This window comes from Perognathus longimembris, chromosome 1 (assembly GCF_023159225.1).
Source record: "Perognathus longimembris pacificus isolate PPM17 chromosome 1, ASM2315922v1, whole genome shotgun sequence".
Taxonomy (NCBI): domain Eukaryota; kingdom Metazoa; phylum Chordata; class Mammalia; order Rodentia; family Heteromyidae; genus Perognathus; species Perognathus longimembris.
In genome coordinates this window covers 48,705,086-48,732,891 of record NC_063161.1, presented here as the reverse complement: position 1 = coordinate 48,732,891, position 27,806 = coordinate 48,705,086, and the positions used below count along the sequence as shown (strand labels likewise).

At 42.5% G+C, this 27,806-nt stretch overlaps 1 protein-coding gene across 4 annotated transcripts in view; it reads right to left on the bottom strand.

The window, feature by feature from the left end:
* Positions 1-1,564: 1,564 nt before the first annotated feature.
* Positions 1,565-27,806, bottom strand: part of Cbx5 (chromobox 5) — a 32,024-nt gene continuing 5,782 nt past the window's right edge. The window contains exons 1-6 of one of the 4 annotated variants that reach the window (XM_048362996.1): positions 15,872-16,011; positions 14,851-15,099; positions 14,572-14,750; positions 11,531-11,717; positions 7,261-7,361; positions 1,565-5,087 (exon numbers count right to left, since the gene is read on the bottom strand). In XM_048362996.1, coding sequence (XP_048218953.1) covers positions 4,937-5,087; positions 7,261-7,361; positions 11,531-11,717; positions 14,572-14,708 — 576 coding nt within the window. In that variant the 5' untranslated portion in view covers positions 14,709-14,750; positions 14,851-15,099; positions 15,872-16,011 and the 3' untranslated portion in view covers positions 1,565-4,936. Of the gene's footprint in view, positions 5,088-7,260; positions 7,362-11,530; positions 11,718-14,571; positions 14,751-14,850; positions 15,555-15,871; positions 16,012-27,806 lie in introns of those variants that run through there. The other 3 variants (XM_048362995.1, XM_048362997.1, XM_048362994.1) reach the window with 3 other exon arrangements.

Sequence of the window (27,806 nt, the reverse complement as noted above, 5' to 3'; positions counted from 1 at the left end):
CAAATCCTTGCACTCACCCCACGGCCAGTTAGCTCAATTTGTCCAAGACCTACATGCTTTTTCATTTATTCTCTGTGAAGCCAGGGCTTTTGCTCTCTACCTCTGAGCTACTTCTAGGCTCAGTCTCCTCAAGTCACCAACTGGACCCTGAGCTGCTTGTCTCTTCTCCTAAATCAGAATATATAACCACTTGTAGCATTTATTACCTCAATTTTCTAACAATCAGCTCATCCCATATCAGCATGAAAGTTACTTGAGGCATGGCACTGGTAGCTCATGTCTAGCTATTCAGGAGGCTAAGATCTGGAGATTGTGGTTTGAAGCTAGCCTGGTAGAGAGTCTATGAGACTCTGATCTCCAATTTAACTACCAAAATGCTAGAAGTGGGGAAGTGGCTCAAATGGTAGAGAACTAGCCTTGAGCAAAAAAGGTTAGTGCCCAGGCCCTGAGTTCAAGCCCCTAGCACAGGCACCAAAATAAATAAATAAATAAAAGCTTTCAGTTTTCTCAGCTTTGTATTACAAGCCAAAAAGATTTGTTCACTAAAACCAATGTTGATATATGCTAATGTAGCTGGAATTTGGACACACAAGAAGAAACTGGCTGAGAAAGGTACCCAATCAGAGAAGATGCTTTTGCATATAAAGCTGCCAACATCTCTAATATTGAAAGCATAATCATTACTAGTGGTCGAGGCCAACAAGCAACCACAGCCTGGCTCCAGACTTCCCCTCCGGGCCTTGCCAAGCATGCTCAGGGGTCTGACTTCAAGAGTAAAGATCTTAAGGATCTTTTGTTGTTGTTATTTTAAGCAAAAATCTGAAGCAAAGGGATGAAGTGACGAATCCAAAGAGAGCTTTTCCTTTGACCTGATTTGAGCAAGTTTCCTCACTTCAGGGCTGGAGGTCCTGTACCTCAAAAACAAACAAGATTCCTTACTTCAAATTTCATGTGGTTCTCATGCCATCACAAAGCAGTATTTTAGGCCCTCAACCCTGAACCCGAATGGCAAACACAAATTTCTCACTGTCCCTTAGGTGGGCTGGACTAAACCACCTAACCACCTAGCCAACAAAAATTTCAAGATAAAAAATTCCTAAAGCTGCGGGGCCCTAGTGGCTTACGCCTGCAATCCTAGCTACTCAGGAGGCTGAGATCTGAAGATCATGATTTGAAGCCAGCCTCAGTAGGAAAGTCTGTGAGACTCTTATCCTCAGTAAATCACCAGAATCCAGAAGTGAAGCTGTGGCTCAAGGAGAACTCTAGCCTTGAGCACAAAAGCTCAGCAACAGTACCCAGGCCCTGAGTTCAAGTCCCAAGTTTGGTGTGGGTGTGGGCACACGCACACACACAGCCTAAAACCTGCCCCAATTCCCTGTAACAAAGAGTTCACAGGAATAGTAGCAGCCCAAGCAACAAGAATAGAACAGGACAGTTGCTTCAACAAGTAGTATGCAGAGAAGAGCTTCCTAGCGCTGAGTGCCACAGGTACAAATGTTCTCTTATCAAGTATAAATTCTTGAAAGATACTCTTTTTTCCATGTTTTTTTTTTTTTTTTGGAGGGGAACTGGGATCAAACCCAAGACATTGCACTTGCTAGGCCAAGTGCTTTGCCACTGAACTACATCCCAGCCCTTGGTACAAATGTTCTCTAGGCCTAAACTAGACGCTGCCACCCAGGATGACCTTGCCAGCAGCTGCTGGTAACATGAGAGCCCAGGACCAGAACGCCCGCTAAGCTGTCCTTGGCAGACTCCACTAGGGAGAAGCACTGCACTGCTCTGTAGACAGGGCTAACGGCGAATGGGGGAATGAAATGAAATTTCATATTAGAAAGATGTCATCAAAGAGGAGTAAGCAGAGGGAAATACACTTGGAGCACCTGAGACAGAGGTGTTTTTAAGAGTGTTTGGCCAGAAGAGAATCCACATTTTCTGCTCGTGGCTGCAGTCACCCATGCACCAACAAATGCTAGCTGCACAGGCAGTTATCTGCTCTCCTTCATGCTGAGCACTGAAATAAGCACTGGTGCCTCCCTACTTTCCTATAGAGCCAGCTGTGTAGCAAAAGAGAGAACAGCTATGAAGAAATACATAAGGAGTATGTAAGTCCACATATATGATAGACCACAGTAAAAAACCAGCAGACTGCATTTGGGAGGCAGAGGCAGGATGACAAGTTCAAGGCCAACCTGATCAGACACAGTGAGACACTGTCTCAAAAGATACAACAGAAATGAAAATCATGATTCGGTAAACTGATTACAGAAAAAGGTGAGGAGTATTAAAGGGGTAATAAACAGTACACAATACTGGGGTAATTCTAGTAAAAGAAACTGAGATTCTGATGAAGATCTTAAATATAAACTATGGCCATGGCCATATAGCCCAGATGCCTCAGGCCAATCTCAGAATTGAACACCGATGCTTTCTTATACAATGGCTATTCACTGGCTATAATTTTTTTTTTTTTTTTGCCACATGCCAAAAAAAAGTCACCTTCTCAGGAGCTCTGCTCTACTTTTGTCCTATTTTCCTTTTATGTGTGTGTACGTGCGTGTGCTGTACTGGGGCCTTACACTTGCTAGATGGGTGCTGTAACACTACGCCATACCTCTGACCTTTTTGGCTTTCATTATTTTTCAGGTAAGGCCTCACTTTCTGCCTGTACTATGATCCTGTATAGCTGGGATAGCAGGCATTTGCCACTGTGCCCCACTTATTACTGCCTAAGATGGGGACCTGTGAATTTTTTGCCCAAGCTGACTTCCAACTTTCATCCTCCCAATCTCTGTCTCCCCAAGTAGCTAGGATTATAGTTTTGATCAACCCTTCCTGGCTCTACTTTTGTCCTATGCTTACCTACTCTAAAAATACCCTTGGTTACTTGCATGACAAAGCTGTTTTCTGACTGTACTTTCTGATGCTTGTTAGATCAAGTACAAACAAGTCAGTTATCCAACACTTGATGTAGCCTCCCAGTCCCTTCAGAGAGAAATAGAATATGGAGAGAACTACTCCCCGCATGGGAGGCCTGGGCTGAGCTCATCCAACCACATTACCATTCAGAAGGACTTTCCTGGCTGACTTACACCCAGGGCTTCAGTGTCACTTCAGTGTCACGCTGCGTGTCACTACGGCAACAGCTGTCTTCTTGACTGTACAGTGTCATTCCTGACATAATTTATATAAGCATACATAATCAATCAGCAGTGAACAGAGAAGCAATGTTAACAAATGCTATGAATGGGTCTATGATTTGCATATTATTTGGCTCATCTGTGGACTGGAGCAATCCTCCCTTTCTCCTCCTTACTTTGAATAATCTTAAAATGGTTGGATGCTCCTGGCAGATAGCTATGTGTTTTAAAAATCCAAAGGAACTTCAATGGCTGATGAACTCTAGAATTAAGGCTATTTCAAGCACTTCTTCCTTTCCTCACCTTTGGGGCTGGGACAGTGATGCTCAAAAACCCTGCTCTCCTTACTTTGCCCTAGCTCTCTAGCCCTGCCTCTCAACCACAAGAAGAAAAGGACAGAGAAGTAGGGCCTTTCTTGGGGAACAAAGCTAGAAGGATATGATCAGAAAATGACCTCTCAATACAATAGCAAAGCAAGAGGAAGACAATAGGGAAATGTTTTGTTGAATAGTGAAGAAAGTTATGCCAAAGTGCGAAGAACAGGACCTGTCACTTACCAAGATGGTTGTCTCCTATGGAAATTCATTTTTTAAGGATTGAAAGAGGCAAAAAGGAAAGAATAGTAGTAATCCTCGGAGGACTCTTGGTGGCAAACCCAGGAGTCAAGAAAGATGAACCGAGGACTGAAACTGCTATGAATATTTAAAATACTGTGGCCAGTGGCTCCCCTCCAAGACTTCCCCACTGAAAATAATGGCATGGAAGGGAAACTTGGGTCCACTGAGGAGCAAGAGTCAGATCTGAAGCCTCTTTGGTAACAGGAATGCTTTGGGAGGCCACAAAAGTTGGCAGAGTTGGAGGGTGCTTAGCACCTTGGCACAAGCAAGCACCAGGCAATCACTCACACCGACATAAACACATGGTCTACACATGAAGGATGGAAGGAAAGAATACATATTGGCTGATAATAAAGACAACCCTATCCTGCCCATACCCCACCATCCTCTGGCAGTATTGCATAGGGTCTCCTCAGTTAACAATCTGGTTATTTCATGACAAATTGACAATGCTTTACAGAAGCAGAATCAGGGATGGCTAAAACCAAGGCCTAAAGTCCTGGGGATAAAAGGAGTGCCTTGACAAATGTCAATGTAGAGGTTACAAGTCTCAAGCCCTCAAAAGTAGGGAAGTTGTTCTGGAAGGATAGGTGAGGGTGAAGACACAGGGCAGGCCTGAAGACCACACCAGAGACCCTGGATTCCCCTGGGGAGAGCTAAATGAGGTTGGGAAAGCCCCAACAGGTAGGCAGTTGATAATTGGCTTTTTAAAAGATGTTTAACATCCTTTCCATCCCAACCTATCAAAACAAAGGTCAGCTCATCATTGACATGATCTAAGAACCAAAGCCAGAAATCCACATTCCTCATCATTGTCATAATCCAAAAAGCAATCAACTCTGAAAAAGAGCAAGACTCTAAGGTGATTAAAAAGTTAAAATTCATCTTGAGGTCACAGGGGAGCAGAAGGAAAAGATCAGGGCAAAGGAAAACATCGTGGGGACGCCACACAGTTTGTGAATGCCTGGTCTTCAACCAGATACACGATCATGAATCAGACCATCAGTTATGTTACAAGAGAACCAATCTCAACATTCTCCCGTGGACCACAGTGATAAGCACATTTTGTTTTCTTTTATGGATGTGTTTAGGATAGAAGGGGGTGGGCAGGAGAGAGAGAGGAGGCAAGGAGGTGAATGTGTTATGTACAAAGAGAAACGACAGAAGCCACCCCTTCCTTTAGCTCTTTGCTGATTCTTTCTCTTTGTTTTCCGCATCCTCAGGATATGCGTGCCATGTCAGTCTCTCTTCATAAAATGCTATCACAATTTGTGGACATTTCACATTAGCTTCTTTTGCGAGAACCAGGTCTGCCTCATCTGTGTCTTTCCTGGAAAAAAAAGAAAAAGAGACTTAGAAGGAAAAGGAAGCAAGAGTGATTGAATCTGTCCATCATGCAACTACTGGAATTTCACCGACTTGATTTCTTCCTCATGTCTTGATTTCAAGTGAAAAGGACCCTAAGAGAGATGGAGGTGCAGCTCAGTGACAGAGCTGAGAGAATGCAAGGCCCTGCCTTCAATCCTCAGCATCAATAAACACAAAATAAAGAAAAATGCAAGTTGCGCACTGGAGGCTCAGGCCTGTAATCCTAGCTACACAAGGGGCTAAGAGTTCAGGATCACAATTCAGAAGTTAAAAAGCCCAGGTAGAGGGAACTGGGAATATGGCCTAGTGGCAAGAGTGCTTGCCTTGTATACATGAAGCCCTGGGTTCGATTCCCCAGCACCACATATATAGAAAACGGCCAGAAGTGGCGCTGTGGCTCAAGTGGCAGAGTGCTAGCCTTGAGCAAAAAGAAGCCAGGGACAGTGCTTGGGCCCTGAGTCCAAGGCCCAGGACTGGCAAAAAAAAAGACTCATTTAACAGTCCAATATTTTCAAGGAGAAGTGAATTATGACTGGCTATCATTTACTGCTTCAGACAGGTACGTAATCTTTAACTAGAGTTTAGGTTCAGCCAAAAATGATGAGTAACAAGTTATGTTTATTCTACTGCCATAATTTTATTTGTATATGAGCATGTGGCACAAATGCAATCAAACCCACATGCAGCTATGTCGATCATGTACAAGTTGACTAAGTTCCAAGTTGCCTACATGAGAAAGTCCTGTTCTTCCTCACCTTCTGGCCTCTTAAATACTCATTAGTTTTTGGTCAGAACTGTGAATGTGAACAGTAAGAAAATATAAATGTAGCTGCAAATTTCAATTATCCATGTAACACAGCTTTACTTTCAAGTATAACAACAGTAAAATAATCTTGTAACCAGCTTCCTTAACCATGATTGAAAAAATAAAAATAAAAATCCTCCTGAGCTTCAATTACCTCCTTTTCTAAGAAAACTGAGTTTCATTTGTAAAGGTAAGTATTATGGGTAAGGAGAGGAAAGGGAAAACATGTAGCATCAGCACACTTAAATTCTAGATTACGGTGAAAAAGCTACTCAGTAGAATGTAAATATGTAAAATGTGACTGGGTTGAGGCAAAAGAAACAATCGATATGTCTCCTTCTCAGAAAGCATGATAATTCTTCAAATAAAGGCTTCTAGGTAACCTGCCAGCAGTATTCTGGTCAGATGAAATGTTAAGCCTGATTGCCTAGCAGATGAGGCTCTGGGTTCCATCCCCCCAGCACCACAAAATCAAACAAAAACCTAGCCTTTCATTACACAATTTTCAGAGTAATTAGCTTCCTTAGTGGCACTGTAGTACCAACCCACTTAGAAACAAACAGGTAATGAGGGCCACAGCATAAATCGCCCTGTCTTTAAGAAACCCAGCTGAAGGGGAAGCACTCTACTTTCCTCTAAGAGCCAGGCTTTCTACCGGATGAAATAACTCAGGCTTTGACCAGTATCAGCCCTAATGCTTCTTATTGGAATTAGTTCTCTCCTGTAGACATCACTTAGTAGTCTTGGCCCATGGTGACCCAGACCTTGCCCAGCTCCCATCCCACAATCTCAGGCTCCCGATCTTACAGTAAATGATGCAGTGCTGTGTAAACAGACACTTAGGTCATGTTTACGGTTTCTACCCCAGACTTACCATTTTCTGACATGTGGGCTACTATAATAGAATGTGGCTAAATAGCAGGGCTTGAGAATGTCATAAATCCATTCTGAACTGTAATTCCCATTTAGTACTAAAGTTGGTAATGGCTAGGAATCTTTGACATTCAAAATTCTTAGTTTGGGGGCTGGGGATATAGCCTAGTGGCAAGAGTGCCTGCCTCGGATACACGAGGCCCTAGGTTCGATTCCCCAGCACCACATATACACAAAACGGCCAGAAGTGGCGCTGTGGCTCAAGTGGCAGAGTGCTAGCCTTGAGCGGGAAGAAGCCAGGGACAGTGCTCAGCCCCTGAGTCCAAGGCCCAGGACTGGCCAAAAAAAAAAAAAAATTCTTAGTTTGGGAATTCTCAGGCTTGCCACCCCATCTTCCTCACAAATTCAAGTCACTGGCAAATAAACACAATTGTAAAGTGCGGCCCATTTCTCTCACCATTTCATTAGGAACATTAAGTCGCCACAGGAATCTGTTGCCCCAATGATCTTTTCTGGTTCCAGTCCTCTCTCAAAGCCCCGAGCGATATCATTGCTCTGCTATAAATAGAAGATGAAGAGAGGTTACAGCTTGGAGAAAGATAAAAATCCTGTTTCTCAGCTCAACATGGCACCGCCCACATTAGAATCACTTGATACCATTTGTGTGTCACTAATTCAAGAGAAGTCTCAGAACTTAAGAAGTACAATGCTAGGTCAGCCAAGGACAGTGATGCCAAGGGATGATTTTGGCAAAAGATTTAGGTGTCCTTCTTGCTATTTTCTCTACAGGATCATGACCCTTAAATGTCTTTAATATCCCGTGAAACACTCAGGAGTCATCAGTTAGGAATTCCTCTAATTCTACTCACTCAGAATCTCAATTCTAAACTGACTACACTGACTACCTATTTTGTAGCTTCTGAGATGATAAACAAATCTATATTTATTTTTCATTGTCTAAGCTTCAAATATATCATCCTCTCGTCTCTGTTTTTGTAGACTTTTAATGTACCTTAAATGGGTCGAATAATCATAGTACTTCTTTTCACACAGTCTATATTATGAATGATCAGAGATAAGAATGATTCAAGGCCAATACTACAAAATGGCAAACTTCAAACATCTAAAACATGAATACTTGGGAACCTGGCTGGAAAAGCGCCCTGTCTGCTTAATATGGACAAGCTACGACCAGTAGAAAGGAAAACTGGATTGACTGATTTCAAACTAATTAGCTAACAGGTCATAAGTGGTGAAATTTGGACTTTGCAACTATGAGATCTGGACATAAAGCAAACTGTTGTCCAGGTATAATGGTACCGGTCACAACAAAGGGGCATGAAATGAAAGCTTATTTAGTAGCAACACAAAGGAAATCCTTAGATCGACTACCCTAACAGATGAAATCTCTAGTGTCTGATTTTCATAAGATCTCTTTCATCTGATATGCGTGCGCCCAACCTTCCTCTGAGAAATATGAAAGCATGCAGGGTCCAGGTGGCCCCCAAAGACACCAGGACATATAATAGGAAGGAAATTCCATGCATGGAATAAGGGAAGATACTGAATTTTAAAAACATAGCTTCTTTTGGGGTGCTTAAGGGGAAGAGGTTCCCAGATGTGCACACAGCTGCTCACAGCTGGAATGCTGGCGCACGGACTGAGTGATAAATCATTGCTGGCGGCTGAAACAGTTTGCCACATAGGAAGGGAAGGGGGGGGGGGCCGCGGGTAGAAGAAAAATGTTCAAGCTGCTGAAAAGGAGCCGAGGCGAGGAAAATGCTAAAATCATCACACAGGCAGTAATCTTAAATCAGGCATAATGCCGACTAACAAATTTCCTTTGCAGTGGTCTACAGAAAGAAACGCAATCCCCCCTGTACCTTTAAAATACACAATCACCTATCTTCCCAGCTGCCTACCTGACAGCCGCCAGTACTGCTGAGAATGCTATCAGGGGCCCCAAAAGAACACCATGATGTAAAGGGCATGCGGGGGCTGTTTTCAAGGTCAGCAGCTCCAGAACCTGGCCTAGGAACAAAACTGCTCTGTCCAGTGGTCTGAAACCCAATTTCTAAGATACATCGCTCCTTTTAGAAGGACAGAAACCCTAGGTTGAGGAAATACACACCATTCGTCACAAATGCCTACTCAGAAGTCTTATACAATGTTGTTTTTTCTCTCTAAACTGAGCTAGAAAAATGAATCAAATGACAAAAGTCTGCATACAAAGGAACACTAAAAAAAAAAAATCAAGGCCTACCTCCTTAGAGAAAGCATTCACAAATCCTTTATCAATGCAGTATATTATAATGATATACAGACCTCACCAGAAGAGTAGTTTTTAAAATAAGGTTTCAAAAAACAAAACAAAAAAACCTGACTAGGGGAAACAAATAAGGAAACATACACAAATTAAAGTTGGGCATCAGTGGCTCATGCCTGTAATCCTAGCTACTCAGGAGGCTGAGATCTGAGGATCATGGTTCGAAGCCAGCCTAGGCAGGAAAGTCCATGAGACTCTTATCTCCAATGAAGTACTCAGAAAAAGCCAGAAGTGCTGCTGTGGCTCAAGTACAGAGCACTAGCCTTGAGCACAGAGGCTCAGAGACAGAGCCCAACCACCAGGACTGGCAAAAATTAAAATTAAAAAAAAGAATCCACTTTTACTTGCAATCTGCAATCTCTCTCATTTCAATTCTTTCTAGTAACTGGCCCTACCTTACACAGCCCCAGGCTTGGTCTTAAATTCGAGATCACCCATATCCCAAGTGCTGGGATAACAAATGTGTACCACATCCAGCTAAAACCACAAAATTACCAGCTATGTGTCAGGCAAGAAGTTTTCTGTTTCGTTTGTTTTTCCTTACAGTGGGGAAATGGATCCCAGGGTCTATGCATGTTGGCAAGTGCTCTACCACTGAACTAAGTGCCAGTTCCAGCACTGGAGCTTTGTAAAAACACCCCTGACTCAGGGGATTCCAATAGAGTTAAGAGCTAATGTTCTAGGAAAACAGGCCTTCAGGAAGAATGAGGATGAACTGGGGTACCTGTGGCAAGTGAAGCTCAAAGATTTTGAAGTGAACCCTTTCTTTTATTAAATTCAAGTGCATGATATAGTCTTTACCACAAAGGCTTCATAACCTTGACACAAATGGAAAGAGCAAAAGCTGCAAAGTGGATTGTTGCCAAGTGTGTGCACATGCAGGCACATGAAACATACAGATAGAAAAGAGAATGCTAGTTACATCAGGACTAAAGAACAAAAGGACTAAAGTGAATTAATAGACCAAATTTTTATAAACTTTCCAAACAGGACAACAACAACAAAAAACAACAACACAGAAACTCTTACTGAAATACATAGGTCAAGAGAAAGTATAAGGCAGACAGGAGTGGGAATGGCTCACACCTGTAATCCTAACCACGAAGGAGGCTAAGTTCTGAGGGTCGTGGGTTGAAGCAGTCCAACAGAAAAGGCTCTAATTAAGCAGCAAGAAGCCAGACTGAAGGCATGACCCAAGTGGTAGTGAGAGCTCTGGATGGAAAAGCCAAGTAAGAATGTGAGGCCTTGAGTACAAGCCCTAGTAGTGGTAAAAGGGGGAGTAGGAGGGGAGAGGGAGAAAGAAGGAGAAAAAGAGATTATATAGCTAGTACACACCTGCAAATCCTAACACTTAAGAGGATAAGGCAAGAGGGTCAAGAGTTCTAGGTCAGCCTGGACTACACAGCAAGATTCTGTCACAAAAAATAAGAGATGCCAGGAGTTGGTGGCTCACGCCTGTAATCCTAGCTACTCAGGAGGCTATGATCTGAGGATCATGGTTTGAAGCCAGCCCAGCACAGACTCTTATCTCCCATTAACCACCAAAAAAGCCAAAAGTGAAGGTGTGACTCAAGTGGTAGAGTGCAAACCTTGAGCAAAAAAGCTCAAGGAAAGCACCCAGGCCCTGCGTTCAAGCCCAGGACCAGTACATACACACACAAAAAGTAAAATTAAAGAAAAAAAATAGAATGTAAATGCCATTGAGTTATATGCTTGGAAATGATCAAATATATGAATTTCACTTTAAGGAAAAACATAAAGGTTTAAAAGTAAGTGCTGTCACTGGAAAAGAAAAAAAGTGAAGCATTTCAGAGCCGGTTTCCATCATTAAAAATTTTTTGAAAGATTTTTTTTTTCCCTTAGAGAATTTCATGGGGCTGGGAATATAACCTCGTGGTAGACTGCTTGCCTCATATACATGAAGCCCTGTGTTAGATTCCTCAGCACCACAAATATAGAAAAAGCCAGAAGGGGCACTGTGGCTCAACTAGACGAGCAAAAAGAAGCCAGGGACAGTGCTCAGGGCCTAAGTTCAAGCCCCAGGACTGGCCAATTAAAAAAAAAAAAAAAGAATTTCATGTATGTGAACATACAAAATACACTTTACAGCTTCACTATTCCCGCTAAAATAACTACACCTTCTGTTCATGGAGATGGTCAAGTAGTTTAATGTTTTACATTGTGTTTTTTGCCACTTCAGTAAAAATTCAGTTCTATAAGTTACATTTCTCAGCCAGGAGGGGGCGCTGAAGTTAATCAACATACCTCCCTGGCAGCTCTTTTGTTCAACAATTTACCTTGTAGGTTCTTCCTGAGAATAAATAATAAAAATAAGACACCTTTTTAGACTGTGATGACAAAAGAATAGTTAGTAAGGAAAAAGGAAAAAAAACGTACTTACCTCTCTCTTTTTTTTGGATTTGATATCATCAGCACTGTTTGAGAAATTGGATTTCCTCTTGTTACTTTCTGACTTCTCCCTGGGTTTATTATTTTCACCCTCCTTCATCTTCTTATACTTTTTCATAAACTCAGAAATTAGTTCAGGACAATCCAAGTTTTTCTCAGGTTCCCAAGTATTGTGCTCCCTGGGCAAGAAGAATGGAGAGGAACAGCAAAGAAATTAGGAATAAAATTCCACCACTTCATTTCTCAGTCTCTCTCTCTCATTTTAACTAGCCTTGAGCAAGAGAAGCTCAGGGACAGTGAGTGTCCAGGCCCTGAGTTCAAGCCCCCAGACTGGCAAAAAAAATTTTTTTTCAGAAATAAAGCAGTATGGGAATTAATATCGGAGCTCCTTTATCTCGTAGTGTACCATTGTGGTAATAAAGACATTCATTCACATGGAAAAAAAAAAAAAGAAAGCAGTATGTTTTAAATTGCTTATTATTATTATTATTTGTTTTTGGCCAGTCCTGGGGCTTGAACTCAGGGCCTGAGCACTGTCCCTGGCTTCTTTTTGCTCAAGGCTAGCACTCTGCCACTTGAGCCACAGCGCCATTTCTGGCCATTTTCTGTATATGTGGTGCTGGGGAATCGAACCCAGGGCCTCATGTATATGAGGCAGGCACTCTTGCCACTAGGCCATATTCCCAGCCCTAAATTGCTTATTATTAACGTGGCACAATCTTGAGCCCCCCACACTGTAGAATGCGAGTCAGCACTGTACAGGGCACCCCCTGCCACTGCCCATTATCAGATGGTTGCCATACTGCAATGCTTGTATTTACACTATCATGCAGAATAGTGTACACTATGTCACTGCACCATGCCTCCACCTTGTGTCATCCACTCACCGCCCAGGCACTCGGCTCTAGTGATCACTATGCATCATCACACAGGGTGAGTACAATGTACTGAGAGAGAGAGAGAGAGAGAGAGAGAGAGAGAGAGAGAGGTGTGTGTGTGTGTGTGTGTGCGGGACTGGGGTTTGAACTCAGGGTCTCACATTCTTGCTTGCCTTTTCTGCTCTAGATTGGTGTCCTATGACTGGAGTTACACCTAAGATTTTGAGAGACTACATTCACATAGCTTTTATTACACTACGTTGCTATAATTATTCTACTTTACAATGTTATTAATGCTCACCTCTTCTGTACATAGTTTATAAATTAAACTTTATCACAGTTGTGTGTTGAACAGGCAAAAACATATAGTGTCTATAAAGGGTTGGTACTCCTTTAGTTTTAAGCATCTACTCTTATTCACTGGTGCTTAGGTAGGACTCTTGTCACAGACAATGCTGGGGGTAGGGAGAGCAAAATTTGTTCCAGTCTTTTATGAAATTTTAGGTATTTATGACCAAGTAAGACAAATGCTTACTCTACCTACCCCAAACTTGAATTTATCTATGGTAAAGTAGTTCAAAGATTGATTCAATGGGCCTACAAAATACCTTTAGGTCCTTAATTCCTATCTCAAAGTGCTGTCTCTCAAATTCAGTGGTTCTCATAGCTACTTTTCAGAAATATGAAAACTATTTTCTGATCACTGTATCAGTTATCACCAGTTATCACCAGTGCTAAAGCTAAGCAAACTGAAATGTATACGTTTTCTTACCTCAAGCCCAGCCTTGCAAATAGGAAGCCCTCATTCATGTAATGAAATAATCTGTTATAGTCTTAAGACTTTAACTGGTAAAACATGGAGTCTATTTTTGTCCCTTTAAGGCAATATTAGGGTTTGGACTGAGTCCCTAGAACTCAATAGGCTGGCAAGCTACCATTTGAGCCACACTTCCAGCCCAGCTTTTTGCATTTGAAGAGGAGTATAGTCAACTTGGTAGCTAGGACTATAGATGTGAACCACAAGTACTTACTATGCACAAGGCAGACCTCAAACTCAGTATTCTTCACACCTCAGTCTCACCAGTGCTGGGATTACAGATGCATGTTGCCACCCCTTGACATGTCTGACATTTTTACTAATAAAACACTGACCTCAGATTGATTGATTGGCTGGCAAAGGTATTGGGGTTTGAACTCAGGACGCTGTGCTACCTAGGAGGGTGCTCTACTACTTAAGCCACATGCACCCTCCCTCTCCGCACCTCACATTTAAACCTCTCATTAAGGTGTGTGCTTGTCAGGGGCTGGTGGCTCACACCTGTAATCCTAGCACTTAGAGGAGGCTGAGGTCTGAGGATGCATTCAAAGCCAGCTGGGGCAGAGAAGTCCCCATGAGACTCTTATCTCCAATAAAAAAACCAGAAGTGGTGCCATGGTTCATATGATAGAGCACTAGCTTTGAGCACAAAGCGGCTCAGGGACAGTGTTCAAGACCTACAACAGACTTAAAAAAAAAAAATCTGCTTCTTCTTGGAACAATTCTAACACCCAGTACTGGAGAATTATGGGATATAGAATGTAAACATTATACCTTAGCTATGTCCAAAAGAATACTAGCAATAATGGTTTATACTTATACTGAGCTTCTGTGCAGGTTCTATGTATCTACCCAACAAATCCATATACGCACTACCAAGTTTCATTTATGTATTTATTTATTTATTTATTTTTGCCAGTCCTGGGGCTTGAACTCAGGGCCTGGGTATTGTCCCTGAGCTTCTTTTTGCTCAAGGCTAGCATTCTACCATTTGAGACACTTCCAACTTTTTCTGTATACCAGGGCTTCATGAATGTTAGACTAGCATACTCTACCACTAAGCCTCAGTTTTTATTTTTCTTGGCAGTACTGGGCATCATATGCAGAGCCTTGAGCATACTAACAAGTACACTGACAGCTGTATCTCTACACCCTTTATTTGACTAAGGAGACAAAGATTAAGGAAATGAGCCAATGTCATCTAGCTGCTGTCCTTAAGTGGGGAAGCAAAAATCTAGACCCAGGTTGGTGAAAAAGACAAAAATGGTGGTGGCTCATGGGCCAGTAAAGCAAGGCATACCTCTGGAGAGACCTTACCGGCTGCAGAAAAGAACTTACTCAGAAAAGCCTTTCCACTTCAGCAGATACTCCACCTGCCCTTTAACCACACGCCTGTCTAACACCTTTTCCACGACGTACTCCTCCTCATCCTCTGAAGAAGAACTATCAGCTGTCCTCTTGCTTTTCTTTCCCATGTCGCACAATATTCCACCTGAAGGAGTAAGGCCACTGGGTTCCTACAAAGAGGAAGGAAAAACTGGTCAAAATCTCTGTGAGAATTAAAGATGATCATTTCTTTAGGGGCTAGAGGGAGAAGGACACAAAGTTGCCACATACTTTTCTCTTGGCTCTACAAATACTCTAGACAGTCTTAAAAACTTGAAGATGCCCAACCCTCACTTCCCCAATTGAACTTTCTCTTCAAATGAAGAATTCTCCAAGTCCTCTAATTTCACATTCCAAGAGAAGTTGTTGGGCACCTTTGTAACTGTTTACAAGCAGGAACTCAAAACAGAAATGTGGCAAGTCTTCAGTTAAACAAACAAGTACTGAGTGAAAACTTTCTCCTCCAAGGTGAATAAGGGCCTTTATAAAATGAAAACAAGAAAAGCCATTAAAATGAACTTTTTCTGTACTCTGAGCATCTTGTCCAGTCTCTTAGCAGCCCTTAAACAAGTCCTGCATAGGCCTCTTGCCCCATGTTCAGGTACATTTCCTGCAGACAAACTGAGCCTGTCCTTCTGAGCATCCATCAGCTCATGATGGTGAAGCTGACATCTCAAACACACTAAGCCTCCTTTTCAGCAAGCTCATTTGGGGATGGGAGGGTAGCAAAGAGGAGAAAGAAACCTTCAGTCCTAAAATGCAAAAGTAGTTACTGGATTATTCCGTAACTCCCAGTGGTCAAGTAACCCAAACAGCAAAGGTACCTCTCTTAACTGACTTGACTCTGGGCCAAAGGAAGAGGAGGAGGAAAGAGAAGTCTGGCTCCAGACTCAGCATCAACACGAAGCCTCCTCAAAACACAGAGGAAGCATTCACAGGCCCAAGGAGAGCCCAAGCAAGGCAAGACAAATGGAAACTGAGTTAAGCTCAGAAATATGCACATTAGGGGGTGCTCAACAGAGAATCTAGTTTGTAAAATTCCCACACTGTTGAACACAGTCATTTTTAAAAGAGTTCTTCCTGAACCCTGCTAAATGGTGCCTGTAGTCTGGATTACAGACTTGCATAAATTGTTTTCTTGGCTGAACTCCCCTTTTATTTTGCTGTGTAATCGTCAGCACTCTCCTTCCAGAAACTGGAAGAGTAATAATCTTAGGATTATGTTCAAGGAAGCATCAAATGCTGCATTTACCAAGTCACTTCTGCTGAGTAAATTTCAAGAAATCATCACAAGACTGTATTGGTGGATACTGTCTTCACAGCTGCACTACTGCCCTATAGTTACACTTCAGGTTTCCATAAAACACCTGAGAAGGGGTGGGCAGGGAGTCCCTAGCTTCAGGCTTATTTACAATAGAACCAGCCAGGCCCTCCCCAGCCCCGGAAGTGCCGGTTCCCGGGAGGCGGCCCCTCCCCCTCCCGCTCCCCTCGGGGTTTCCGGCCGGGGTCAGAGGCCGCGGCGGGCGGCGCGGGGCAGCAGCGGGCCCGACCCGGACAGCAGGATTTACACCTGTGTTCTTCAGTTTGGGGGAGGCGGGAGTGGAGAAGAGGAAGTATTTTCCTGTGTACCTTCATGCAGAAGCCCCCCAGAGTAGGAGATACACGGGGGCGCCCTCCCTTACCTACCAGCTCGCCCTGGGTCTTTCTCTCCCTCCCCTCCCGTCCCCGCCCCCACCCGTCGGCCCGGGCGCCACTGCGCAGCTGTCCCTGTCCGTTGCCGTGGCAACCGGCAGCCTACTAGACGACGGGGAGAGGCCGAAGGGAAGTTGAAAGGTTTAACTTTCCAGGTCAGCTGAAGACTATTAGGTGGAGAAGTTGGAAGGTAGGTCCCTGGGCCTCCAGGCTCTGGCCCTCAGAGTTCAAGGAACTGCCTCTTTGCTTTGAACTCCAGAACGTGTGTTTCTAAAAGCTTAATCTGTAACATTTTAGGATCACCGAACAAGACTGCAGCTCACTGGAAGGGGGGAAGGGAAAGGCTAGGTCAGGACAAACCATCCCACCCCTAATCCAGCCCACCAGAAGCACTGCCCACAAGGCCTTCCCGACATCAGCCACGGTGCAGTTAATTAGATTGCTTGAGGGTAAAATAACAGAAGGGAGAGGGGAAGCAAGTACCACTTACACTTCCTTGTGTGAGAGTATTAGTCAGTGCAGGACTACAATCCAAAAGCTTGAAACATTGGCAAACCAAGTTTGAAATTAGGGGAGGGGGGACTAACCTGTAAGTGCTCTAGTTACAAAGTAAAGGGTCAAACGGGCTCGCTGCAACCATCACTTCCTATCAATAGCCGCTCCTGTAAATGTGCTGGAATAGATCTCTCCGTAATTGTTACCCATTTGATACATTATCCATATAGTTTCCTGTATTAACAATCCCAAATACTTGGCAGGAAAAAATACAGAGTGAAGATGGGACAGAATAACTAAGTTACATAAATTTTCCTTTGGCTAGGCCTAACAAAAATTTTAGAACTTTGAAACCCTACTTGGTTTTATATGTAACATTGTTTTGTTTTCTAAAGCCAGGGCCTCATCAAGCACACTTAACCACTGAGCCACACACCTCCAGCTCAGTCCTGGAGAACTCTGGAACCAGTGACAGCTGTTGCTACAACGGAGTATGGAAAAAGGACCATCAAAAGAACCCCACAAAATTACGATAATTTTGGCTATCAAACAGAAGGAACAATAATAGCCTTGGCATGAGAGTAAAATAGATTTTTCCTCCCTTGCATTACTGGGGATTGAATACAGGGCCCTTGGCTTGCTACTTGAGCTCGCTCTCAGCAGAAATTTTTTAATTATAAGGAATTTTCTCCTGAACAAATTCATCAGGAAACTTAAGGAAAATTTTCTTTTTTTTCCCCCTTTTTTGCCAGACACAGTAGCTCACTTATTTCAGCTATTTTGGAGGTAAAGATCAGGAAGATAGTGAAATCTGCCCATACAAAAAGTTACTGAGACCTCATCTCATCAAATAAGCCCTGTCAAGTAGGGTACACCTGTAATCATAGCTCTTTGAGAGGTATAAGTAGTAGGATCAAGGTCCAATGTAGGGGTGGGACACTACAGGGAAGGCTCCCTTATCATATCTTTTTTTTTTTTTTTTTTAAAGGCCAAGGGCTGGGAATATGGCCTAGTGGCAAGAGTGCTTGCCTCATATACATGAAGCCCTGGGTTAGATTCCTAAGCACCACATATATAGAAAAATGGCCAGAAGTGGCACTGTAGCTCAAGTGGCAGAGTCCTAGCCTTGAGCAAAAAGAAGCCAGGGACAGTACTCAGGCCCTGAGTCCAAGGCCCAGGACTGGCCTAAAAAAAAAAAATAAATAAATAAAGGCCAAAAGACCTGGAGAAGTAGCTTAAGTAAGCACAAGGCTGAGTTCAAACTCTTAGTAACCAGGCCTAGGAACTGTGGCTCATGCCTGAGCATGACAGGAGCCTGAGGTCTAAGGATCACAGTTTGAAGCCAGGCTAGGCAATTAACTACCAAAAAGCTGAACCCTTGGCTCAAGTAGTAGAGTGCCAGCCATGAGCAGAAAAAGATAAGGAACTGAGTTCAAGCCCCAGTACTGGCACCAAATAAAACAACAAAAAACACCTCTTTTTTTCCAAAGGTGTGGTGGCATGTGGTTGTAATCCTAGCACTCAGAAGGTGGAAGGAGAAGATTAACAAATCCAAAGGCCAGCTTGGGTGCCACCTTGCCTTAAAAAAATGAAATTGGGGTTGGGAATGTGGCTTAGTGGTAGAGTACCTGCCTTGGATGCATGAAACCCTGGGTTCAATTCCTCAGTACCACATAAATAGACAAAGTAGGAAGTGGCACTGTGGCTCAAGTGGTAGAGTGCTAGCCTTGAGCAAAAGCAGCTCAGGGACAATGCCCTGGCCCTGAGTTCAAGCCCCAAGATAGGCCAAAAAATAAAATGGGCTGAGGACCTGGCTCAGAGGTAGAGCACCTGCTTAGCAATCACAAGGCCCTAGGTTCAAGCCCCATAGCCTCTAGAAACAAAATGAGGAAAAAAAAATGGCATCTTTCCTGATTAAAGGTTATGAGAACAATATCAAAGAAATTAAAACAGGATCCAGATTCTGGGATTAACTTGCCATGTATGGTCTTGAGAAAATAAAATTTAGATCTAACACCAGCATCATTAAAACATGACAAACCTCCACGGCCTACATTCTAGGGAAAAATGAATTTATTTTGTCTCCCCAAAACAGACCTTTATAAAAATGTTACGGCAGAATTTAACAGCAGAAAAAAAACACATGACCTTCACATTCCTAAGCTAGAAAACCTCATCACACACAGGAACGTCTGTGGCTCAACATGCTAGCCGATAGCAAGAGGAGGAGGAACCATGCCTTTTTCAGGTGCTAGAAGGAAATTCACTAAGAAACAGGGCAAAAGATTCTAATGTCCACCTTCCCCTTAAAACATCAGGACATAAAGGCCTGCATTAACTTCCTCCTCCTCCTCTTCCTCCCTACATGGCACATGGCTAAGGTCCCTTCCTCTTTGGGAAATGGATTTTCTAACAGCTGACAAATCAAATTGGGCCTAATGCCAGGAGTCAGACTCCAACCATAATATTCTTTAAAGAATGGCATGCGATTGTCTTGTAAATCTTCCAGATAGTCACAGATCAGAAGCTGGCAAGGATGACGACACAGTTCTGATGGAATGTGTCTTATCTTAACCTTGAAGTTACAGATTTGCTCAGGAGCAGCAGTAAGAAATGAGAAATGCACCCAGACACGGGAGGGGACATAATTCTCTTTTAGACACAGCGACCCAGTGTATTAGGGTCAAATGAAACACAAAGCCAGATGGACAATTTAAGGGCTACAGCCTGGACCAGATAAAGCATCAAGACTGGTGGTTCACTCGGAGCCTGGGAGGAGGGAGCATTCTGGTATGAGAAATGAGACACGGCTGGCAGGATGATGGAGTGATTAAGGCAGGATCCTGATAGCATGACCCAGGAAAAGAAGAGCCTCAGCACAACCTTATCCGCATGGAAACTTCACAAGAAGGGGTGAGCAGCTTCTCAAGTTTCTAGAGTCTTTCAAGCAAAAGAGCTCTCCAGTCCTCTCTGAATACAGAGAGAACGCCTGGTAAAAAAGGATTAATCACCACGGAGAGTGTACAAGGAGCAGAAAGCAGTGGCCCTTGACCTTCATATGGAGAACACGCCACAAATTCACCTTACCGGTCTCTAATTGCTGGGAGAAAACACCGAAACCAGTGATCCAGACAGAAATCAGTCTTGGGAAAACATGGAAGAACTCTGTGGTCAGACATAGCCAGAACTCACATTCCAGCTCTTTCTTATTAACAGATTACACCCCCTTTCTCCATACACAAAAAAAAAGTGGTGGAACAGAAAGGAAAATATTTCTATGAGGATAACAAAATGGTTAAAAACTCCAGCAGTTATGGAGAGGACATTACAAGAAAGCTGGGTGATTTCAACAGTGGATGTAATGGCCAGCCTTTGGCATTAAACAATCAATTGGAAAACCACAACACTGCCCACACAGGTCTCCATGAGGCTGCTCTGTCCAGTTCAGACAGCTCTGTCCAGTTCAGACTGCTCTACTCCCCTCCCCCACTGCTTATAAATACCAGCTGTCCTCCTGGCTCTCCTTACATCTGTGTAGCACATTTAATTTTCACCACTTAATGAGCAAAAGCACCTATCAGGGAATTCCAGACTTCTAAGCTTTCTTTTATTGTTAAAAAGAATGAAAACCAGTAGATAAACGGCTTCACTGAACTATTTCTCAATTCTTTGGAAGCAGTAATCAAACCAAATGTCAAGATACATAACCAATGAGTCCTTCTTTCACTTTTTTGAGTTTTACTAAAAATTCTGAGTCTATTAGTGGGGAAAAAAATCCTCCAGCTCATTCTTGCCTTTTCATGGCTGAAGAGCAAGCAAGAAAGGGGGTATATGTATGCATCAATCCCCTACCACATGGGTTAATTAAATTTGCTTCTTATGAGTAGCTTTGGTTGGCCCAGGCTTCAGAATTTCCCACATCTGGATTACGGCCCTTGGGGAAAGACATGTAATTCAGGGAAAAATCAAATTGTCAGTCACAGCTCTTCTAGCTGTCCTCTGTATGGTCCTATTCTGAAAATAAAAGATGAAAACAAACCAAATTTACAGAACCACTTTAATCTGCTGGATGTTCTTTGCTCTCTATGGATACTGAAGTACCAGTGGTCTTAGGTATGTTACAACACATAACAGCATAAAACTAAAGTACTCCTCTATAAGGATGTTTTCTTGCACTGGATTTATGATTTCCAAAGTATTAGCCATGTGGCATTTTAACAAAAACACAGCACAGAGATGCACATTACAGCTGTCCTGGCTGTCTCAGGTTTTGTTAAATGGGCTGATAACTATCACTCCACCGCCACCAAAGTCTAAGAGCACCCAATTCAAGAGGAGTTAAAAGCTTTTTAAATGTCTATTTAAGAGAGTGGATTAGGAAAGAGTTGAGGAGGAAGATTAACTGTGGTCGTTAACACCCATATCGTTAACAAGCCACATATAGACAACATGAACTTTATTAATAGAGGAGTGTCCAGAGAGGAAGTGCTATTCCTTTGGCGAAAACAGCTACAGTTCCTGGTCCTTTAAAAATCAGGCTGAGCTGCTGGGTGCTGGCAGCTCACACCTATAATCGTAGCTACTCAGGAGGCTGAGCTCTGAGGATCAGGGTTTAAAGCCAGGCCAAGCAGAAAAGTCTGTGAGATTCTTTTTTTTTTTTTTGGCCAGTCCTAGGCCGTGAACTCGGGGCCTGAGCACTGTCCCTGGCTTCTTTTTTGCTCAAGGCTAGCACTCTGCCACTTGAGCCACAGCGCCACTTCTGGCCATTTTCTGTATATGTGGTGCTGAGGAATCGAACCCAGGGCCTCATGTATACGAGGCAAGCACTCTTGCCACTAGGCCATATTCCCAGCCCCTGTGAGATTCTTATATCCAATAAACTACCTCCCAAAAGCCAAAAGTGGAGTTGTGGCTCACGTGATAGAAGCACTAGCCTTGGCAAAGGAAGGTCAGGGACAGCAGCATCCAGGTCCTCAGTTCAAGCTTTAGGACTAGGGGGAAAGAAATCAGGGCTGGGAATGTGGCTTAGTGGTAGAGTGCTTGCCCAGCAGGCATGAAGCCCTGGGTTCAATTCCTCAATACCACCTAAAGAGAAAAAAGCTGGAAGTGACACTGTGGCTCTAGTGGTAGAGTTCCAGCCTTGAGCAAAAAGGAGCTCAGGGACAGTGCCCTGGCTCTGAGTTCAAGTCCCAGGAAGGAAGGAAGGAGAAAGAATCAGCCTAAAAGGCTAGGAGTAAAAGAGCAACTGTTCAGGCCTGGGTTCAGTTCTCAGCACAGAAAAAAGAAAGCCAGGCACCAGTGGCTTGAGCCTATAATCTTAGCTACTACTCAGGAGGTTGACATTTGAGGATCACAGTTCAAGTCAGCCCAGGTAAGAAAGTCCATGAGACTCAACTCTAAATAAGTAACAGAAAACCAGTGGTGCTGTGGTTTTAAGTGGTAAAGAGTTAGCTTTGAATGAAAAACCTCAGCAACAGTGCTTAGGTCCTGAGGTCAAGCCCCACAACTAGAAAAAAAAAAAAAAAAAGAAAAGAAAGAAAAACCACCTGTGTACAATTACTGTGTACCAATTTTTTTTTTTAAATTTGCCAGTTCTGGGGCTTGAACTCAGGTCCTGAGCACTTGAGCCACAGTGCCACTTCCAACTTCTGTATATGTGGTGCTGAGGAATTGAACTCAGGGCTTCATGCATGCTAGGCAAGCACTCTACTACTAGGCCACATTACTAGTCCCCCCCCCACCAATAAAAATTTTAATCAAAAAAATGAAAGGTGCTGGTGGCACAGATTTGTAACCCTAGCTACTCAAGAAGCTGAGATCTGAGGACCCAGGTGTGAAGCCAGTCCAGGCAGGAAAGTCTGTAAGACTCTAGTCTCCAATTAACCACCCAAAAGCCAGAAGTGGAGGTGTAGATCAAATGGTAGAGCACTAGCTTGAGCACAAAAGCTCAGGGACAGCATCCAGGCCCTGAGTTCAAGCCCCAGAACAAGTGTACATATATGCACATGCACACACTCACACAAAAATGGGTGCACTACAGAACTCAGTTCTCAGAACTGTTTAAAGTATCAGTAGGGCAAACTGGTATATTTAGCAATAGTACATAAATTCTTGCTATCTCAAAATAATTATCTCAGAGATAGTTTCCCCCTTTAAAAAATCTACTAAGCTTGTTCTCTCAAGTGTCAGTCTTCTTGAAATTTAGTTAGGGCACACCTAAATCCACCCACCGGGCAAGAGGTTAGATATCCAACTGTTCCAAGACTTATGAGGAAATGGAACTTGGCACCAGAACAGGAAAACTTCTTCCCGAAGGAGCTTTCCAGCAACTCCGCCTCTGGAATGCACTGAACTAATCTCAGGGCACCCCACCCTTAGGTGGGTGCTAATTTCACATCCACTCCTTTCTTAATTAAATGTGAGAAGCATGATGTAGACCTTATCACCTTTCACAAAGGACTTAGCAATGTCATCATAAACAAATCTCCAGGAAAATGCATAGTAGCATTGTTTGACTAGAGTACCATGAATCTTAACATATGTAAGTATCTCTCTAGCAAATCATACTCACAAAATGTGTAAGAGGGGGCTGGGAATATGGCTTAGCGGCAAGAGTGCTTGGCTTGCATACATGAAGCCCTAGGTTCTATTCCTCAGACCATATATATAGAAAAGGCAAGAAGTGGCACTGTGGCTCAAGTTGGCAGAGTGCTAGCCTTGAGCAAAAAGAAGCCAGGGACAGTGCTCAGGCCCTGAGTTCAAGCCCCAGGGCTGGCCAAAAAAAAAAGCATAAGAGTTAAAATGGAAAGTCCTAGCCTGGCATTATCTGGCTGATTTGGGGCATCTGTGGCTCAAGAGTTAAAGATTATCTATTTTTTAGAGAAGAACCTGTACTAAGTCAGACAATTTGGGTTCTTTCAATTGTCTTAGTGAAGCAGAGACATTCAAGAGACATAAAAAGGAACTTGCATAACCATAAACTAAAATCTTAAAAATATTTCCAATTTAACTGCTGAGATTTATCTAAATCAATATACTACAACCTGATTTATATATAATTGGAATAAGAAGTATCTCAGACCATAAAACTTCAGGGAGTTTAAGAGAGCATTCTCTCCACAGATGGCACAATTTTGTGCTTTGCCATCACCTCGGTGTATTTGCAACATGAATTATATTAGAGTCATAGCCTACAATTTAGATAAATAAAATCAAGCCACTATTGAATTTTTCCCATCCCTTACAAGGGTATCCTTGGCAGCTCTTGAGCCATCTATTATGATCCTGACCAATTTTGTCCATGGCAATTTAAAAGCTGTAAAAAAATACATAATGGGTGATGACAGGAGAAACAAACCCACACCAGAAGTTATTGAACCTTGCAGGTCTTTCCGAGTGTCTCTATTGACATTTAAGTGTGAGTTACTATGCCACAATATCATAAAAGTGTACTCTACACTTCAGATATATTGATAGTTAAATGCAAGGAAAGGCCACCATCAGATAAACGGCTAAAGGGATGGCCAATTTCAGACCACCCAGCTCTTCTAGTGTTTTGACATGTTACTTAAGCCAAGGAAGACTTTTCTTTTTGTGCAGTTTCCAACTACATTCCAAATTCAAATCCTATGCCAAAGGGATGATTAATACAGTCATTCTGTTCCTTGTGCTAAAACTGTTTAGTTGGCTATGGGATATTTATTGAAGGCCTAATAAGTGTCAAACATTACAAGGGCACTAAATCTACTCCAGTCTACAGGGGGGAAAAAAAAACACCCAAAACCCTTCAAGTTTTTTAAGTTCCTATCCAAAGGTAGTAACAAAATAAAAGATCACTTACTAAAAGTAGAAAGATGAGGACTAGAAGCGGATATGGGTCCCATCACAAGCTCACTAAATGATGGTTAGCTTACTAATCCTCTAGGGTGTTATTCCTGCTTTTCATAGGTCTGTTTGTAAAAGAAACAAAGAGTAGGGTTTTCTTTTCTTTTCTGCCAGTCCTGGGGCTTGAACTCCAGGGCCTAGGCACTGTTCCTGAGCTTCTTTTGCTCAAGGCTAGCACTCTACCACTTGAGCCACAGAGCCACTTCTGGCTTTTCTATTCATGTGGTACTGAGGAATTGAACCCAGGGCTTCATGCATGCTAGGCAAGCACTCTACCACATTCCCAGCTCACAACAGTAGTTTTCTTCATATGATTTTTTTTTTTTTTTTTGGAGGTGGAGGGGCATACTGGGGCTTGAGCAAAGAGACAATGTTTGCTAGGCAGGAAATCGGGCTCTAAGCCACACCTTGTTCTTTTTTGCAATGGTTATTTTGAGATATGGTCTGGCTTTTTTACCCGTGGCAAGTACATAGGCCCAAATCCACCTTTTGTGTGTATGGAAGAGCAGGTTATAGGGCTTGAACTAAGGGCCAGGGCTATATCTCTGAGCTTTTTTGCCCAAGGATAGCTTTTTGGTGATTAACTAGAAATCAGTCTTGGACTTTCCTGCCTGGGCTGGCTTCAAACCTGATCCTCAGATCTGTCTTCTGAGTAGTTTAGGATTACAGGCCTAAACCACCAGCTTTTCCATGATTACTGTTTCCTTACAAGCTCATGACACCACTCTCAGCTATGGGTTGAGAAAGCCTCATAAAATTTTTGTCTGGGCTGGCCTGGAATAATGATGTCTATCTTCCCAATCTCAGCCTCTGGTGTAGGTAGAGTTAGAGGCATGAGCCACTGTGCCCAGGTTGAAGGATAGGTTTTAACCACAAATGTCACTTCCTTTAAAGGTATATAGGCCTAGTTAGTGAAGTTCTTCATTTCTTTTTCTTTCTTTTTTTTAATGCCAACACTAGGGCTTGGACTTCAAGCTACTAGTTGGGCTTTCTCTTTCCCTTCCAGCTAGCACTCTACCACTTGAGTTATACCCCCACTTTTATTTTTTGCTGGTTATTTGGAGATAAGAGTCCCTCAGATTCATCTGCCCTGGACACAGTATCTTCCAGGACATGAAATACAATAGCATGGTTTTTCATGTTTATTACCTAGTGTTTTGTTTGAGACAGGGTTTTACTTTATAACCCAGGCTGGCCTCAAACTCATGATCCTCCTCAGCCTCCCAAATGCTAGAATTACCACCATCAATACCGAGCTTCTTTATTACTTTTTTCTTTCTTTCATTTCTTTGCTAGCCATGGCGATTGAACTTAGGGGCATCATGCTTGTGCATGGCTAGGGCTTTACTACTGGAGCCACACCTCCAGTCTGGCAAACTAGAGAGGGAGTCTCATTGAGTTTTCTGCCTGGGCTGGCTTCAAACTGCAATCTTCCAAGTTTCAGCCTCCTAGGTAGCTAGGTTTAGAGGAGTGAGCCACCAGCATCTGGCTCATTATCACTTTTTAATTTAACTATCTATGGGACCAGTGTTCCCCTTCTCTTATTACAAATGAGTATATTTGGAATTATTACAAATATACTCATTTGTAATAGCTAATATTTTCCTGATTTATCCATTTTATTAATCTTCTCCAAGAACTTGCAATTTTATTATTTTTCTCTACAAGTGTTTTTGAGCTGGGGTCTCACTATATAGTCCAGGCTAGCCTTGAACTCACAACCTCCTGCGTCAGTCTCCCAAGTGCTGGGACTGCAGGTATGCACTAACTAGGCATAGCCAGTATTTTCAAATATTTGAGATGTCTGTTATAGATTTCTAAGTAAATTCCACTGTAGTCAAAAAACACACTTTATAAAACTGAATCCTTTTGAGTTGAAGACTTCTATAACCCAGAAGATAGTTTGCGTAAATATTCCACATGGTGCACTTGAAAACATTGTACCGTTGCTATGTAAACAATTCTGCAAATATCAAGTATCAGACTAGTTGTCAGTGTTGTTCAAGACTTCTATTTCCTGAAGGATTTTTCTATGCCTTTGTTTTATCAATCAGAGAGGTCCTAAAGTTTTCAGATATAATTACAGTTGTCTGTTATTTCCTGTTTTCCCACATGTACTGTGAAGCTTTATTATTTTAATGTTGGAGTTAGAACCTAGGACCTCACACATGCTAGGCAAGCACTATTACCACTGAGGTATGTATTCCCAATTCTTGAAACCTCTATTTTTACCTGTCTAAACACTTAGGATTATTACGTCCTTTTGACAAATTGATTTTTATTACTTAACCTGCTGTTATTTGTCTTACCTATCTCATAGGTCTGTTATGGAAAAAGAACAAGAGAACACTTTGAAAATATATTGGAAACAGAAGGTAAAATGCTCAACAAAAGAGGAAGTTAAAAAATAACTTTAATTTTCTGAGTTATCTACAAGTTTATCTATGCTTGTCTCCAACTACTCATATAAATTAGTTTTACCATTCTATCAGACCTTTAGATATAATTTACCATTGTAAAATACTGAACAATTACCAGTATATTACCCTCTACAAGCCCCTGGGAGGTAAGCGAGTCTTACTGATTTAAGGATGAGAAACAAGGCACAGAGAGTTCAAGGACCTGCTTCAGAAAACAGACTTAAGATGTTCCAGCTTGTTAGCTGACCTCTTTAGCACAGGGCATTTTATTCCAACATTATTATACCCGCTGGCTCAGATATGAACTTGCTTTATTCTAAGAAACATAGATTGCAATCAGAGAAATACTTGAATTCAATTTGGTTCCTCTGCTCCATGGAAGAAATAAATAATAAGTGTGTCGTAAAATGTGATCTTGAAATAGGCCTTCCAAGTATACCGACTGGATCTCATGGCTTCTAGTATCCTTCCTAGCAAGGAAGCATATTAGAACAGGCATTCAATCATTATGAAGACTGAAAATGCATGAGAAAATTTTTACTGTTCATGACCTAGTTTCAGATAGAAAAATCTGTCAGTGCTTAATTGTGTTTAACTACTATTACTGGAAAGGAAAATTGACGCTGCCTCACTAGGAAGAGGGTAAAAAAAATGACCAAAGCAGTACATTATACCCTCTGCAGAAAAACCATATCA